Source organism: Pleurodeles waltl, chromosome 3_1, assembly GCF_031143425.1.
Source record: "Pleurodeles waltl isolate 20211129_DDA chromosome 3_1, aPleWal1.hap1.20221129, whole genome shotgun sequence".
In the NCBI taxonomy this organism is placed as follows: Eukaryota; Metazoa; Chordata; class Amphibia; order Caudata; family Salamandridae; genus Pleurodeles; species Pleurodeles waltl.
This window is the reverse complement of record NC_090440.1, coordinates 8,517,590-8,535,761: the sequence shown is the minus strand read 5'-3', so window position 1 is coordinate 8,535,761 and position 18,172 is coordinate 8,517,590. Positions and strand designations below refer to the sequence as shown.

General features: G+C 48.3%; 1 protein-coding gene across 1 annotated transcript in view; it reads right to left on the bottom strand.

The window, feature by feature from the left end:
- The window catches only part of MYBPC3 (myosin binding protein C3), a 337,466-nt gene that overhangs the window by 271,755 nt on the left and 47,539 nt on the right, over positions 1–18,172 (bottom strand). Inside the window, exons 4-6 of the mRNA XM_069221629.1 lie at positions 17,372–17,458; positions 15,100–15,248; positions 4,056–4,173 (exon numbers count right to left, since the gene is read on the bottom strand). Of these exons, the coding sequence (XP_069077730.1) occupies positions 4,056–4,173; positions 15,100–15,248; positions 17,372–17,458 (354 nt within the window). The remainder of the gene's footprint in view (positions 1–4,055; positions 4,174–15,099; positions 15,249–17,371; positions 17,459–18,172) is intronic.

The following is an 18,172-nucleotide window of genomic DNA, read 5'->3' as shown; positions in this document are numbered from 1 at the left end:
CAAGTCAGTTTTCTCCCCGTTTGACACCCTGTGAGCATTAGCTATAGCGTTGTGATAATTTATATTAGGCTTTGCCTAAATTAAGCCTCTCCAGTCAGTGCTCCCTCCACGTTCTAACAACTTCTGGAGTCTCTTTTTAACTCCTTCTGCCTGAAACATTTTTTTCTTTGAGCTGCATTGTATCTTTTACAGTTGAGTACCATCATGGCCCACTATGGAGAGGAAACATCAGAGTCTTGCTATTATGACGACCCTGGAGGGTCTTTTGAGCATGACCTTGTCTACACACTTGACTCTGAGATGCGACATACAATTAACAAAGCCTTGGCCCAAGCCATTAGGCCTATTAAACAATATCTAATGGGTTTTGCTGAGCGCCTGTGTTGGATCCCTTCTTCCTTGCCTCTCACTGAGGAGGACTCTCTACCTCCTCAAAAACTTCAGATTCTAAGGACGCCTCTAATCCTCATACTGCAGATTTTGAAAGTTTTGTCCGCTCGCTGGCGCAAGACCATGACTGTGACAGCTCAGATCCCAACACCAACAACCTGGAGGAAGCTGATTCGTTCTCTTCGGGACATGATTCAGACCCGGGTGAGGATCCCAGCCCTTGTAGATGAGCCAAGAAGATGCACCACTTGCAGGAACCTTTCCAACCTCCCAAGATACTTACCTTCGACCCCCGAAGATATTGTCCACCTCAGGAGGTGGTGGATTATGTGGAATCCCACATTCATCATGGTTTCGAGAAGGAAGTCCGATCTCAGCTGAGATCGGAATGTCCCAGGCCTGAATTTGCCTCTAAGGTCACAGAGACCAGTGAGATCAACCCTGGTTACCTTTCTTAAGTCGTTTTCCAAAGACCCCAAAAAGGGTATTGACCAAGCATGGTGTGGGTGCCAGGACAACTTCTAGATATTGGCAGACTCATTATAAAGATCCTATAACCAGGATTCCAAGCCCAGGAGTCGGGCAGCCCCTTTGATACTGATATTTAGTGGGCTGGGCCCAGCAAGCACTTTGTTTTCTGGGGAATGCCAACTGTGTGATTTCAAGTGAACATCGGCACTCTATCCTCATCATGATGGATCCCAAATTGGTGGATCTGGTGTCTTCGGAGGCCGGTCCATTAGCCCAGGGCCTCTTCTTTGGTTCACCGTTTCGCAAGAAACTTTTTAAGTTTGAAGCCACATACGCAAATCTGGATAAGGCACAGGGATCTATAAAGAAGGTTCTTTACCCACTTTTTCTAGGGGCCGGACGCTTCAGTGGGCAAGCATTTGGCCGCAATTTCTATAAAGGTCCGCTATGAGGCTTTTACCATCAAGGCAGGGGAGGTTATCAGGACTCCAACTCCCCCTCCCCTACCTTCTACCCCTCTCGTCCAAGAGCGGGTTTCAGGCAGATTCCACAGAGGAAGAGCTAAAGCGATCCAGACCTCCTACCAAGATTCGGCAGGTGAGATTGATTTAATTTCCAGATGTATCTCTGGGGGCAGGACGGGAATGTTTATCCACAATTGACACAAGATTACACAGGATGCCTGGGTCCTGGAGACTGTTCAGGGCTTCACGCTGGAGTTTTACAGTTCTCCATCCCAAACAGACACCCCCTCCTATTATGTATTTTTCCCTTCAAGATTAGGAGTTCATCTCCACAGAAGTAACTGATCTCCTAGTCAATGGGGCCAGAATCCTTCCCTCATCAATCGGGGTTTCTTGCCCAATTTCATAGTAGACAAAAAAGGGGGGCGTTCCCCCCTGGTCTTGAATGTGAAGGATTTCAACCAGTGGATCGTCTACCGATATTTCAAGATGGAGTACATACATCTGTTGCGGGACCTCGTACAAAAGGGGGACTGGATGGTTCGCATAGACCTCAAAGATATTTATCTGTCCATCCCTATTTTCCCCCTCATCGTTGCTTTCTCCAGTTTCTTTGGAGAGGGCAATGCTTCGAATACAAAGTTGTTTCTTTTGGTCTGTCTTCGGCACCTTGGTGCTTCACAGGAGTAATGCGTCCTGTAGCAGAATTCCTCCACACCAGAGGTGTTTGCCTTATTATTTATCTTGACGACATCCTTATCATGGCCCAATGTCCCCTCCAGGTCCTGTCCCTCCTGGAGTGGACGATCTCTCTTCTATAGGACCTGGGCTTTATTGTCAACACTCAGAAATCGATTTTGACGTCCTCTCAGCGAAAGGAGTTCTTGGGATTCCAAGCAGACTCTCTCCTGGCCCAACATATTCTATCCCCCTCAAGGTGCGCTACATCAAGAGAGAATTGAGGCTGATGTTGTCCAAGACGACTGTGTCGACGAGGGCGATTGGCCGAGTGGTGGGTGTGCTTATTGTTTTACATTTTTGGAAAGCCCTTTTCCAGCATAGGGTGTCAGTGCAGTGCACAGAGCCAGCATCCATTAGAGAGAACCCTGACAGAACCAGGTCAAATTGTTACCTCATGGCAGGAACAAAAACAGGAGGATCCTTATCTGCTAGCCCCACCCACCCCGCCTGTGTGCCATTCCTGGCAGGTGCCATACTGGGGGCTGGCACTCCTGTTTGGTGCCTTAAAAGGGACTGGCACTCCTAGTGTGTGCCATAAAGAGGACTGGCACTCCTGGTGGGTGCCATAAAGGAGGCTGGCACTCCTGGTGGGTGCCATAAAGGAGGCTGGCACTCCTGGTGGGTGCCATAAAGGGGCTGGCACTCCAGGGGGCTGGCAGTCCTGGCAGGGTCATTAAGAGTGCTGGCACTACTGGTGGGTGCCATAAAGAAGGCTGGTACTTCTGGCGGGAGCCATAAAGACTGCTGGCACTCGTGGTGGGTGCCATGAAGGGGATCGCACTCCTGGCAGGTGCCATAAAGGGGCTGGCATTCCTGGTGGGTGCCTTAGAGGGGGCTGACACTCCTGGTGGGTGCTATGAAGGGGGACGGCACTGCTGGTTGGTGCCATAAAGGAGGCTGGCACTCCTGGTGGATGATATAAAAGTGTCTGGTACTACTGTAGGTAATATAAAGGAGGCTGCTACTCCTGGTGGGTGCCACAAAGGGGGCTGGCACTCCTGCGGGTGCCATAAAGGGGGCTGACACTCCTGGAGGGTGCATTAAGGGTGCTGGCTTACCTGGTGGGTGCCATAAAGGGAGCTAACACTCTTGGTGGTAACGATAAAGGGTGCTGACACTCCTGGCAGGTGCCACAAATGAGGCTGACACTCCTGGCAGTAATGATAAAGGGGGAAGACACTCCTGGCAGGTGCCATAAAGGGAGCTGACACTCTTGGCGGGTGCCATAAAGGGACTGGCACTCCTGGCAGGTGCCATAAAGGGGGCTGATGTTCCTTGTGGGTGCCATAAAGGGGGCTGGCAGTCTCGGTTCATCCCCCATATCTCCAAGTCCTCATCAAGGGACTGATAGGAGGGTAGAAGAGTGGGATAATAACCATGATGAGGGTGATATGGAAAAAGGGTACTGAAGATTACCAGTAAGTAACCGGGGCATTACCCCTCGTGTCCTTGTTCCAGTGATTACAAAGTGAGGTATACCACAGCTGAAGTCCTTTGGCAACTGACACCGTTGACACCCAGGTGGGGTGGGCGGGGCTAGCAGTTAAGGATCCCCCTGGGTTTGTTCCTGTCATGAGGTAACATTACCTCACTTTGACTAAGGGCGAAAAAGATTGCCAGTGAGTAACTGGGGCATTCCTGCCCTCTGCCCTCACCCCCACCCCTGCATGCACTGGTATGATCCGAACTCTTGCATGCTTTACTCTTACCATTTCCCAGCATGCTTTGCTCTCTTAGCCCTCTGTCAGCGTGTCTTTCTCTTTTGTATTCCGGGGCATCTTCTAGGGCCCCAATCCCAGCATTCCTGTTGCTTACCCCCCCCCCATTGCATACAGCTTTCCCCATCATTACGTGGTGTCCACCTAATCCTAGCATTTGTGGCTCTCACCCCCTCCCTGCATGCATTGGTATGATCCAGCCCTACCATGCGTCCCTGTTTCCCATTTCCCAGCATGCCCTGCTCCCACCCCTTCTCAATACTCCACCTACCGTTGACATTGAGGTTAAAGTTGGTGCTGTCAAACTTGTCCTTGCTGGACACCTCACACCGGTACCCCCCAGCGTAGGTGGTCTTGGCTTTGATGATGTGTATCTCGAAGGTGTACACCTGGGGAGGCAGAGGTAAAGAGAAAGGGTCAGAAGGAGGATGGGCAGGCGTGAGTGAGCCAGGAGGAGGCAGTAACAGCGGTGGTGCAGCCAGTGTGTCGTGGGCCCTAGTGCAAGGAAGGGAATGAACCCCCTGGCTGCTGTCTGAAATCTGAAAACACAGCAGTGATCAGGGTTAAGTGACCTCTCAGGCCTCTGGGGCCCGGTGCCACTGCACCTGTTGCACTAATGGAAGCTGCGCCCCTGAGTAACAAGATGTTCAGTGGGCTCCTCAGGCCTCTGGGCCCCGGTGCCACTGCACCTGCTGCACCAATGGAAGCTACACCCCTGAGTTACAAGAAGCCCTGCAGACAATCAGTCGCCCTCCATGGGCGGTGTGTTTTTGGCACAGACCTGAGCAGGAGGGGACACACATGTTGTGGTGCTTGTGTTGGTAGGTGGGATGTGTATGTGGAATGGAAACAGTGGGTCACCCAGAAGCCTAGTCTATCTCACACAATCCCTGTCTCAGACGTCTGTTCTCAAGAAACCACAGAACCTTCTGGCAACATGGGAGCCTGAGGTGACATCCAGTCTCTAACCCCACCAATTACCACAGACCCAGTGCCTTATTTGTAAAAAGAGAAGTGTCAGGGCCCATGCCAGGAGGTCACAGCAGCTTGTACCATCCTCTGTCCCTGCCAACACTGCCAATAACACTACCAACACAACTACTGACCGTGACACTCCCACAAGTGAGACAATTCAGCCTATTCCAGGTCCCCAAACTATAAGAATAGCTCTGGCGGCATGTATTAGTCATTTCTGAATCATATTGAATTAATAAACAGCTGTTGTTTTGCTTATCTTTAAAGTAGACATACAGCGCCACCATGTGGCCGACTATCATGAGTGCTCGTGCTAACAATTAAGGGCCTGTGTCGAGCACCTGAAACGACTGGCTCAAATTAAGCACTGCCCAGTCTGGCACCAGACCTTGTGTTGGCTCACAGTGTGCCCGTACAGCCACCAGGCATGTACGGGCCTACCATAGTGACTTCTCAGTAGTCATGTGCGGAACCTTGCAGAGCACACTGCGCATGTGCACTGCGTTAACAATGACTACACTGATGCCACGGACACATGGGCCACCGTGCATCCTGCCTGACAGCGTGGAATGCACCTGCGGTTTGCAGGTCCTGCACTGGGATCCTGTCAGAACCGTTACTTTAATTGACTGACAGCTGTCAGTCAACCAAATCCTGACCAGCCAGTTAGGACCAAGAAGTCACTTTAAAACACCTTAAAGGAATGACACTGATTCTCTGTTGCAGCACAAGATTTGTATTGTGTCTCAAAAAGCACATATTGCCATGCCATTGAAGGGAACTACTTCATGTGAGAATGCGTTCCTTGTGAACGGGCAGAATACTGTCCCTCACAGTGGTTGGCTGTAGGAAGTTGGCTCTGTATATACTATCTCAAAGTGAGAGATATTGTGTACAGAGTCCAAGTGTTCCCGTTAGAGGTTGATAGTGGCAAAATTAGATCATTCTAATGCTCTATTTTGTGGTAGTGCGGTCGAGCAGTAGGCTTATCAGAGGGTAGTGTTAAGCATTAAGGAATTAAGGGCCAGATGTAGCAAAGTTGGAAATTGCGACTTGCAATTTGCGAGTCGGAGCGACTCGCAAATTGCAAGTCGCAATTTCCAATGCAGAACGGTGTCTCAGACACCGTCTGCGACTCGCTATGGGGTCGCAATGACCCACCTCATTAATATTCATGAGGTGGGTCGCAAATTGCGGCCCCATAGCGAGTCTAGGCACTCGCAAACATGGAGGCCTGCTGTCGTCAGCAGACCTCCGTGTTCGTGACTGCTTTATCAATAAAGCAGTTGTTTTTTTTAAGTGTAGCCCGTTTTCCTTAAAGGAAAACGAGCTGCACTTAAAAAAAAAAACGAAACCTTTAGTTTCTGTATTTTTTCAGGGCAGGTAGTGGTCCCTTGGACCACTACCTGCCCTGAAAAAATTGTTTTGGGTCCATTTGCAAAGAGGAAGGGGTCCTATGGGGACCCCTCCCAATTTGCGAGTGGGTTACCATCCACTTGAAGTGGATGGTAACTGCGATACCATTTGCGACCGCATATGCGGTCGCAAATGGTATTGCATGCCACTCCGAATCGCAAATAGGAAGGGAACACCCCTTCCTATTTGCGATTCTGAAATGCATATTGCGAGTCGGTCCCGACTCGCAATATGCATTTCTGCATAGCAAAGAGGCATTTGCGCCTCGCAAACGGCGATTTTCGCCGTTTGCGACGCGCACATCCTTTGCTACATCTGGCCCTAAATGAGGAACACACACTCAAAGACTTAACTCCAGGCCAATAGTTTTTGTATAGAAAAATATATTTTCTTAATTTCTTTTAGAACCACAAGATTCAAGATTCGAAGTAAATACATAAAATGCAAGGTACTACACACAGATAAGGGGAAACATCCTTTTTTACGACTTTTTTATTACGAAAGTCGTGGTTAACGAAAGCGTAACAACGCTTTTTTTAACCACGACTTCGTATTTTTGTGCCTTAACTACGTATGTTCTGAACAACGAACATGCGTGGTTAAGGTACAAAGAAGGGAGTTGGCGAAGGTAAGTGGTGGGTTTAGGTTTTGGGGTGGGGTTGGGGGGGTGGGGCGTTTTTGGTTTTGGGGAGGGGGTGGGGGGTTAGGGGGTTTTAGGTTTTGGGGTGGGGTTGGGGGGTGGGGCATTTTTGGTTTTGGGGAGTGGGTGGGGGGTCAGGGGGTTTTAGGTTTTGGGGTGGGGTTGGGGGGGTGGGGCGTTTTGGTTGTGGGGAGTGGGTGGGGGTCAGGGGGTTTTAGGTTTTAGGGTGGGGTTGGGGGGGTGGGGCGTTTTTGGTTTTGGGGAGTGGGTGGGGGGTCAGGGGGTTTTAGGTTTTGGGGTGGGGTTGGGGGGGTGGGGTGAGGGATGTAGGGTGAATGGTGCCTATTGCTAATGATTTTATCAGGAATGCCTTTACAACGAAATATCGTTGTTAAGGCATTCGTGGTAAAATCATTAGTAGTAAGGACGAGGTCGGTGTTCCGACCTCGTTGTTAAGGTTAGTAGTTGTTTTTAATTTGGTGTTCCGTCATATAATCACAGATAAGTAAGGAACTTTGAATTAAAGCAGTAGTACACACAGTATAGGTTAAAATGGCAATAAGCTATTTTAAAAGTGGACACTGCAAAAATCAACAGTTCCTGGGGGAGGCAAGTATGGTTAAGCTTCTGAGGTAAGTAAAGCACTTACAAGTTCAGTCTCCTGGGCATGGGCAGCCCACCGTTGGGGGTTCAAGGCAACCCCAAAGTCACCACACCAGCAACACAGGGCCGGTCAGGTGCAGAGGTCAAAGGAGGGCACAAAACACACAGGCGCCTATGGAGAAGAGGGGTGCTCCGGTTCTGGTCTGCTGGCAGGTAAGTACCCGCATCCTCGGGGAGCAGACCTGATTTTTTTTGTAGAGGACTGGGGGGGACACAAACAGGCAGACAAAACACACCTTCAGCAGCACAGGGGCGGCAGGGTGCAGTGTGCAAAGTTGGCGTCGGGTTTGCTATAGAAAGCAATGGAGGGACCCGGAGGTCACTTAGGCGATGCAGGCAGGGCACAGGGGGGCTTCTCGGGCCAGCCACCAACTGGGCTAGGCAGAGGGCCGCCTGCTGGTCAATCCTGCACTGGAGGTTGGTTCCTTCTGGTCCTGGGGGCTGCAGGTGCATTGCTGGGTCCAGGCGTCGGGTTCCTTGTTACCAGGCAGTCGCAGTTAGGGGGAGCCTCTGGATCCTCTCTGCAGGCGTCGCTGTGGGGGTGCAGGGGGGTCGTCTCAGGTTACTCACGAAGTGGTAGTCACCTGGGAGTCCTCGCTGCGGTGTTAGTTCTCTGGATCTCGAGCTGGGGGCGTCGGGTGCAGAGTGTGAAGTCTCACGCTTCTGGTGGGAACAGTGAGTTCTTTAAAAGTTGCTTCTTTGTTGCAAAGATGTTGCTGTTGTTGAACAGTGCCGCTGTTCTCTGGAGTTTCTTGGTCCTTCGGGTTCAGGGCAGTCCTCTGAGTCTTCAGAGGTCCCTGGTTCCTGTCGAATGCGTTGCTGTGCAGGTTCTTTGAGTCTGGAGACAGGCCGGGAGGGCTGGGGCCAAGTCAGTTGTTGTCTCCGTCGTCTCTGCAGTGCTTCCAGGTCAGCAGTCCTTCCTGTTGTAGGTTGCAGGAATCTGATTTCCTGGGTTCTGGGTCGCCCCTAAATACTAGATTTAGGGTTGTGTTTAGGTCAGGAGGGCAGTAGCCCATGGCTACTGTCCTGGAGGGTGGCTACACCCTCTTTGTGCCTCCTCCCTAAGAGGAGAGGGGCACATCCCTAATCCAATTGGGCGAATCCTCCAAACTCAAGATGGAGGATTTCTAAAGGCAGGGGTCACCTCAGCTCAGGTCACCTTAGGGGCTGTCCTGACTGGTGGGTGATTCCTCCTTGTTTTTCTCATTATCCTCTCCTGCCTTACTGCCAAAAGTGGGGGGCAGTGGCTGGAGGGGCGGGCATCTCTACAAGCTGGGATGCCCTAGGGTGCTGTAACAAAAGGCATGATTCTTTGAGGCTCACCGCCAGGTGTTACAGTTCCTGCAGGGGGAGGTGAGAAGCACCTCCACCCAGTACAGGCTTCGTTCCTGGCCACTGAGTAACAAAGGCACTCTCCCCATGTGGCCAGCAACATGTCTGGCAGAAACTGGTCAGCCTAGCACTAGGAGTTGGACTGGTATTCAGGGGGCATCTCTAAGATGCCCTCTGGGTGCATTTTACAATACATCCCACACTAGCATCAGTGTGCATTTATTGTGCTGAGACGTTTGATACCAAACTTCCCAGATTTCAGTGTAGCCATTATGGAACTGTGGAGTAAACTCCCAGAGCATATACTCCTTATGGCTACCCTGCACTTACAATGCCTAAGGTTTTGCTTAGACACTGTAAGGACATAGGGGGTCATTCTAACTCTGGCGGGCGGCGGAGGCCGCCCGCCAGAGTTCCCCCCTCCAGAATACCGCACCGCGGTCAGAAGACCGCTGCGGTTAGTCTGTGTTTCCTGCTGGGCTGGCGGGCGACCGCCAGGAGGCCGCCCGCCAGCCCAGCGGGAAACCCCTTCCCACGAGGAAGCCGGCTCCGAATGGAGCCGGCGGAGTGGGAAGGTGCGACGGGTGCAGTTGCACCTGTCGCGAATTTCAGTGTCTGCACAGCAGACACTGAAATTATTTGTGGGGCCCTCTTACGGGGGCCCCTGCAGTGCCCATGCCATTGGCATGGGCACTGCAGGGGCCCCCAGGGCCCCACGACACCCCATACCGCCATCCTGTTCCTGGCGGGCGAACCGCCAGGAACAGGATGGCGGTATGGGGTGTCTGAATCCCCATGGCGGCGCAGCAAGCTGCGCCGTCATGGAGGATTCAGCAGGGCAGCGGAAAACCGGCGGGAGACCGCCGGTTTTCCTCTTCTGACCGCGGCCAAACCGCCGCGGTCCGAATGCCCTGCGGGGCACCGCCAGCCTGTTGGCGGTGCTCCCGCCGACCCTGGCCCCGGCGGTCAAGGACCGCCGGGGTCAGAATGAGGCCCATAGTGCTCATGCACATATGCCCTCATCTGTGGCATAGTGCACCATGCATTAGGGCTGTAAGGCCTGCTAGAGGGGTGACTTACCTATGCCACAGGCAGTGTGAGGTGGGCATGGCACTCTGAGGGGAGTGCCATGTCAACTTAGTCATTTTCTCCCCACCAGCACACACAAGCTGTGAGGCAGTGTACATGTGCTGAGTGAGGGGTCCCCAGGGTGGCATAAGACATGTTGCAGCCCTTAGGGACCTTCCCTGGCCACAGGGCCCTTGGTACCGGGGGTACCATTTACAAGGGACTTATCTGTGTGCCAGGGCTGTGCCAATTGTGGGAAGAAAGGTACAGTTTAAAGAAAGAACACTGGTGCTGGAGCCTGGTTAGCAGGGTCACAGCACACTTTCAATCATAACTTAGCATCAACAAAAGGCAAAACGTCAAGGGGTAACCATGCCAAGGAAGGCATTTCCTTACATTAGCCAATGGCTGAAGTGGGCTGACCCATTGCCCCTTGTTGCATGCTGGAGTAGGTGGAATAAAAATGTGAGTGACACAACAGCAGACCAATAGATGAAGGGGACTGGATGAAAGCCCCTATAATCACATCAAATATACATTTGTAGTAAAATCAGAAGGTCTTGCTAACACTAGATTAAAAAAAGGACATTGAAACAGTTCCCTATTTGCCCTCTAGCATTCCCTTTCACTCACCTACAAACAAATGTAAGCCTGGTGGGGGTTTTCGTTTTTACACTTCTCAGTTTTTGGTGTTTGTGAAGGAGGGAGAAGAGATTGGATCTCTAATCTGTTTCTTCTGTGCCCTCCATAGCCTGATGCTGCCTGAATGTCAGTGCCCTCCAACATTAAAAATAACAAAATTATTGAAAAGCACAATATAGATTAAAAATCTAGAACATTCATTCTTACAAAATTAAATAAAATGGATTCTAATTTTTAAAAGGTTCCACCACTGTTTAAAACTATATTTTATGCAGTTCAAATGAATTTATTTCAAAATAACCTTTATAAAATATGTACTTTGAATTATAATAAATGAAACAATAATATAGCTTCCAGATTAACAAAATATTTGATTTAGAAAACGTACTTCATTTAGGAAAATATAAATCTTTTTATAAATATGTATTTCTCTGAAAATAAATCTACTTTTTAATTATCTTCCCAAAATAATTACATATAACTATGAAAACATATAAAATACATATGAATGTATTTAAATATTAAACAATTAAGTGATATTCGTGTAGGTCCAGGGGGTCAGATTTATTATCCCCACTCAAAACTCTGGGGCGGGTTGGGCGGGGCAGATTTACTTTTCGCACTTTAAACTACCCAACCTTGGTGAAAGTGTTGGATCCTTACAGAGTTACTATTCCCAGTCAACAGCAAGAAACACTGGGGGAAGCGTTGGAGTTGGGGAAGGGGCAAGTAGACTATTCTCACCTCGAAATGAGCAGCATAGTGGAAAGAATTGGCGGGAGGGGAGAATGGTGTCAGATTTACTGTTTTCACTCCAAATGAAACAAACCTGGGGGGCTCGTACTCTGGTACGGTCAGATTTACTATTCCCTTGACACTAGCGAAAGCATTGGATGCTGCGTTGGGGTGGGAGGTGTGTTCAGATTTACTTCAAACTAAGCAACATTGTGGAAAGCATTCAACTCTGGGATGAAGGGGTGAAGGGTCAGATTTACCATTTCCACTCCAAATGAAACTAAATAGCAGAAAATGTTGGACTCTCAGGGTTCAGATTTAATGTTTGTGTTCCAAACTTAGCAAAAATTGGGAAGGCATTGGACTGTGGATTCGTCAGATTTGCAATAGTCACTCCAAACTAATCAAGAATAAAGAAAACTTTACATAACTGCAAAAATGTATGTATTAGAAATGTATTACCTACTAAGTTAAAAATTAACAAAATAATACTATTTTAAGAACTCTACGAAAGTAATATAATTATAAAAATAGTAACTGTATTGATATCTGGCAATGTATATTTTGTGGGCTTCAGGTCCGCCCATTACTTTTCACAAAAGTAAGTATCCAGCTTTTCATTAGGTCCAGCCTAGACAGCACTTGCGCTGTCACTTTGCGACCTGTTGTGTATACTTTGTGGGCTTCAGGTCCACCCATTACTTTTCACAAAATATATATTAATGTACATTTTTGTCAGATATCAATACAGTTACTATTCACAAAATATATATTTTTATTTTAAAACAATTAAATACAAATGTTTTTCTTAAATACAAAAATGTTAAAAGTTATTTTAAAAAAGAAAATTCCTCAACAAAATATTTTTTCTTAAAACACTAAAAAATGTTTTAAATCGTTTTAACCAAAAACATTAGAAATATTGAAAACATTTTTTGTTTTAAAAACTATCTACTTGAAAAACCTAAAAAATTCAAGTACACAAAACATAAACGAAACAACATATTTAAATATAAGATAAAACAATGCCAAATAATATTAAAATTCAAACAAATTCAAGTATATTGAAAAATAATTTTAGAACACTCCCTGTCCAAAACCCTAAATAACCCAACACCCAACAATTAAAAAAGCAATAAACTCAAATATTTTTAAAAAATCGAGTTGAAAATATAAAGAATATGTTAATATTTTTAATAAATAAAAAACTAAAAGCACAAATTAAAAAAACTAGCCACTGAATACCCGTCCAAAACTCAAAAACCTGAAAAACTTAATATTTACAACTTTAATTAAAATTTAAAATAATTAAACTAAAAAATAAAAAACACCCAGTAAAGCAAAAATATAAAAGCATTTAAACTTTATTGAATAAACATTAGTAACAAAAACGCAAAATTAATATTAAAAAAGACCCATAGTAAAGATATTGAACACTTCTACATTAATGTTGGAAAAAGAAAAACAATATACATACCAAAGATATTCTAAACTTCCATTGTGGAATCATTTATACTACGATTTCGATATTAAGCACCATCGATAGTCTACCATCGATATTAAGTATCCACACCTCAGTGACATACTGGGATCCCACAATTGGTATCTTAGAGAGACTAGACGTGGACACTGTCTGTGCAGCCTTACTTTGGGGGAAAATTCTAATTGCTCACACTTGCTGGGAGAAAATCTGTAAACTTTGAAGAACATTACTAGGCATTAAACAAAATATTTCCCCATCAAAACTCAAAATCAGGCAGAAACACCCCTGGGGCGCTGCATACGGGTGAAGCCAGTGTGACTGAAGCACCTGAGGGTGATTCTTGGTAGCTCTATACTTTATTTTCAAAGTGATACTGCATCACTGAAATGTTCATTCTTATGTCACTGATCTCAAGCAAACTTTATAAAAGGTCTACTTAAATGGATGTGAGGCAGTGACCAGGTGAGCAAGGGAATGGGTGGGTCTTATCAGGATATACCCAGGTGAGCAAGGGAGTGGGTGGGTCTTAAACGGTTAAACCCATGTGAGTGAGGGAGTGGGTTATTCTTACCAGGGAATACCTATGTGAGTGAGGGAGTGGCTGAGTCTTATCAGGATTTACTCATGTGAGTGAGACAGAGGCTGGGTCTTACCAGGGAATACCTATGTGAGTGAGGGAGTACCTGAGTCCTATCAGGGTATACCCATGTGAGTGAGGGAGTGGGTTCTCTCATACGGTTATACCCATGTGAGTGAGGGAGTGGCTGGGTCTTATCAGAATATACCCAGGTGAGCAAAGGAGTGGGTGGGTCTTAAATGGTTAAACTCATGGGAGTGAGGGAGTGGCATATTCTTATCAAGGGTTACCGCTGTGAGTGTGGGAGAGGCTGAGTCTTATCAGGATATACCCATGTGGGTGAGGGAGCGGCTGGGTCTTACCAGGGAATACCTATGTGAGTGAGGGAGTGACTGGGCCTCATCAGGATATACTCATGTGAGTGAGGGAGTGGCTGGGCCTTATATGGATATACCCCTGTGAGTGAGGGAGTGGTTGGTGTTGGCACACCATAACAGGATTTACCCATGTGAGTGAGGGAGTTGCTGGGTCTTATCAGGATATACCCATGTGAGTGAGGGAGCAGCTGGGTCTTATCAGGATATACCCATGTGAGTGAGGGAGCGGCTGGGTCTTATCAGGATATACCCAAGTGAGTGAGGGAGTGACTGGGTTTTATCAGGATATACCCATGTGAGTGAGGGAGCGGCTGGGTCTTATCAGGATCTACCCCTGTGAGTGAGGGAGTGGTTGGTATTGGCACACCATAACAGGATTTACCCATGTGAGTGAGTCAGACCCTCTCCCATCATGACGTCACTGGTCAGGCTTGTGTAAGACACCCTTCCATTAGTACTGCAGGTGTTTGCCCTATCAAATCCACCAATCACTACCCTGCTGTTCCTGTTGTAGGTCTCCGGGAGCTTTAGGTTTTTGCCCCTGTCAGAGCCCCACCCTATCAATACCTCACTGCTCCTGCCATAGGTCTCTGTCAGACCCCCGGTCATTACCTTGTTGCTCCTGTCGTAAGTCGCTGTAGGACACCTGGTCATTACCTATGTGTTCCTATCGTATATCTGTCAGACCCTTGGACACTACCCTGGTGATCCTGTCATAGGTCCCTGTCAAACTTCCAGTCATTTCCTTGGTGTTCCTGTCATAGGTCTCTGTCAGACCCCGGTCATTGCCTTGGTGTTTCTGTTGTAGGTCTCTGTCAGACCCCGTCATTGCCTTGGTGTTACTGTTGTAGGTCTCTGTCAGACCCCGTCATTGCCTTGGTGTTACTGTTGTAGGTCTCTCTCAGACCCTTGGCCATTTCCTTGGTGTTCCTGTCATAGGTCTCTGTCAGACCCCGGTCATTGCCTTGGTGTTTCTGTTGTAGGTCTCTGTCAGACCCCGTCATTGCCTTGGTGTTTCTGTTGTAGGTCTCTGTCAGACCCCGTCATTGCCTTGGTGTTACTGTTGTAGGTCTCTCTCAGACCCTTGGCCATTTCTTTGGTGTTCCTGTCATAGGTCTCTGTCAGACCCCGGTCATTGCCTTGGTGTTTCTGTTGTGGGTCTCTGTCAGACCCCGTCATTGCCTTGGTGTTACTGTCGTAGGTCTTTCTCAGACCCTTGGCCATTTCCTTGGTGTTACTGTCATAGGTCTCTGCCAGACCCCTTGTCATTACTTTGATGTTCCTGTCATAGGTCTCTGTCAGACCCCCAGTCATTGCCTTGGTTTTCCTGTCGCAGGTCTCTGTCAGACCCCTGTTCATTACCTTGGTGTTCCTGTCGCAGGTCTCTGTCAGATCCCCGGTCATTACCTTGGTGTTCCTGTCGTAGGTCTCCTGCAGCTGCAGGTGTTTGCCGATTTTGCTGGATAAGTCCATCCACTTGCCCTTGAACCATTTCACGACAGGTTTCTTCAGCAGGTTCTCGGCCTTCACCCTGGCCCGGAAGGTGATGTTACTGCCTGGAAACAGAAAACACTGGTCAATGGTTGAGGTCACGAGATGGTGAAATGGGGATAGTACAGTAATGTGTGCTCAGGTGTGCAATGCACACACATACATATCCGGCCCCATTGGGCACCTACACTCATAGAAAGTGCACACACATTCACTTACACACTGGGCACATGTACACACATGCACTGGGGCACACACATCTCATGCACATGCATGGGTCAGTAGCATAGCAAGGATGCCCTGGGACCGGCCCCTCTGACTGCTGTTGGGCTAGTAAAATACAGCTATTATCAGAGTTTAATGGGCCTCTCAATGGGCCCCTCTGAACTCTGGGGCCCTGTGCCACTGCACTTGCTGCACCACCAGTGGGTACGCTCCTGGCGTGGATTGGCTGCCACACTCTGTGCCTGGGCGGATTAGTCAGTCCCCTTTTCCGCTCACAAATATTTGATCCTTCCAGTTTTTCCTCTCTGTCTGTACCATTTTCAGGTGATGACGTTCCCGGATTCACGTGAGTGTGAGAAACACTGCCTATTCCAGTAAAAGTCTTCAGCTTTTCATTAGGTCCAGCCTAGACAGCACTTGCGCTGTCACTTAGAGACCTGTTGTGTATACTTTGTGGGCTTCGGGTCCGCCCATTACTTTTCATTCTTCTATATCAGTGTCCTTTAGAAATACTTGCTCGTTAATGGCCAATCCTTCCTCTTTGTATCTCCTTTTTTGTTTCCTATCATGGAGCACTGGCTAAAATAGTATATTTTTTCTGTTTCAGAGCTGAATTTGGCAAGGTGCAGGCTTCAAGTTACTTGAACTATACAAGCATCTGCCTAATGTCGATTTTCCAACAAAGTGATTTTTCATAAAGCCTTTTATTTGAAACACAAATTACATAAATTATTTTTGATAATGAAATCTATACATCAGAATTTTGCTAGACTTCCACTTTGCTGTAGAAGGGGGGGAAGTTTGGTGTCTATTTCTGCAGGCTCCAAGCTGTTGTGGAGCTCTAGTGAGGAGTAGGTTAAAAAACATAATTTCAAGATGGCTAACATTTAGCTCTGAAGAAAAGATTGGAAATACCTGTCCCTTTTCTGTTTCACAGCTCGTTCCTTGCTTACAGATAGTAACTTCAGCCATCGCCATTGCGAGCTGCTGCGGTGCTTGATTTCTTAGTAAACAAGTTATTTAAATCAGCTTGAAATGTTTTCAGTCTCCATCTCACACCTCCTAAAAATGTTGTGTGTCCTTCTCTCCTGCAGTAGAGAGCTTGTTTTGTCTCATTTTACTCCTTTCCACGCAAGTGTGGTTTTGCTCTCTTTGTGAAGAAGCAAGATGCCTTCCTTTGTGTGTGGTATCGCAGCCTGTTTTTGCCTCATGTGGTCCCAAATATAATCTGTTGTGCTCTTGCACTGAGGCAGTATTTGCAAAGGTTTTCTCACGACTCCAAATGCATGCCACATCTGTTGGTGTTGCCAGTGCTTGTATGTTTCCTGAGGCAAGCATGTATTCCTGAATCAGAAAGCATGCCCCAGTGTAGTAGCTCTTCAGTCCCTGGCAGCAAAGCATCTAGGATAATGTACTGCATGGCTAGACACATACATCCCATAGGTGAGACTGATTGCCTCTGCCAATGCTTGCTTTTAACCTTGTGGTTTGGGACTGATCAGTGATTTACGATCAGGCTTGGACACAGTCTCTCCCTTTCAGTGTGACCCATTCCTCACCCCCCCAACCCTCTTCCACAACCCCCACCCTGTCCCGCTGTAGCAACTTGAAATCTCTCTGGACACCCAGGTCTCTGGTCCTCGTCTCTCTCTGGACTGCCAGGTCTCTGGCCCCTGGGGAGGGTTCAAGCTGCAGTGACCGGTCGTGTGAGTGAGAGGTCGTAGCTTCCATTGGTGCAGCAGGTGCAGTGGCACCGGGACCAGGGGACCAAGGCCTCCAGTGACCCCAGATTATTGCTGTATTTCAAGGTTCAAGGAGCAGTCGAGGGGGGAATTTCCTTCCTTACACTAGGGTCCATGGCACACTGCTACTCCTCTGGTCCTGAGTGAGGGGCAGTGCCAGGGTGAGAGGTTCTCGCAGGGTGTTGTGGGGGCACCAGAGGGCGTCAAGCACAGCTACTCACCGACAACCACATCTCCATCCTGGGGGCGCTCCAAGAAGAGGCCGATGGGGTCCGCGGGGGCCTCAGACTCTGCGGGGGGTGCCGGAGCTGCAAGACAAACTCACAGTGAGACCCACACTTTAGTTACCCCCCTCTAAAATGAACAGCATTCCTCCCCCCTCCAGAAACAAAGACTTTCCCTAACACACCCCCTTCTATCGCCTCACCCAAGACACCTGCAGTTATGCCCCCCAATCCCCAAAGAAGGCTGAGGAGTTGGTAAGGGTACCCCCATCATCAGGGCCATCACTGGGGGAGTGAGGTCGCACTCGAGGTCTCCTCTGCCCCTTTGATATCTTGATTTCACATCTAAGTCCCACTTTTCACTTTAAGGGAGCCACCCCTCCACCAAAGCACCTCTGCAGAGATCTGCTGTGTGTGCTCGGGGTGTCAGTTATTGTCCCCCCACTTCCCCAGGGTTTCTGCCAACGTCACTGCAGAGGTACAACTCCTGTTGGCCTGCATCACTCCTACATCTCAATAAGGACTGTCTGCTGGTCACTTATATCTCCCCCGCTGGGCCTTATTACTCCTGCCTTTCAGGTAAGGTTGTCTACAGGTCATCTACACCTCCCCTGGTGGCCTGCATTACTCCTACCTTTCTAATAGGGCTGTACACTGCGATCTATACCTCCCCTGCTGGCCTGTATTACTCCTACCTTTCAAGTAGGGCTGTACACTGACATCTATACCCCCCTACTGGTCTGTATTACTCCTACCTTTCATGTAGGGCTGTACACTGGCATCTTTACCCCCGCTGCT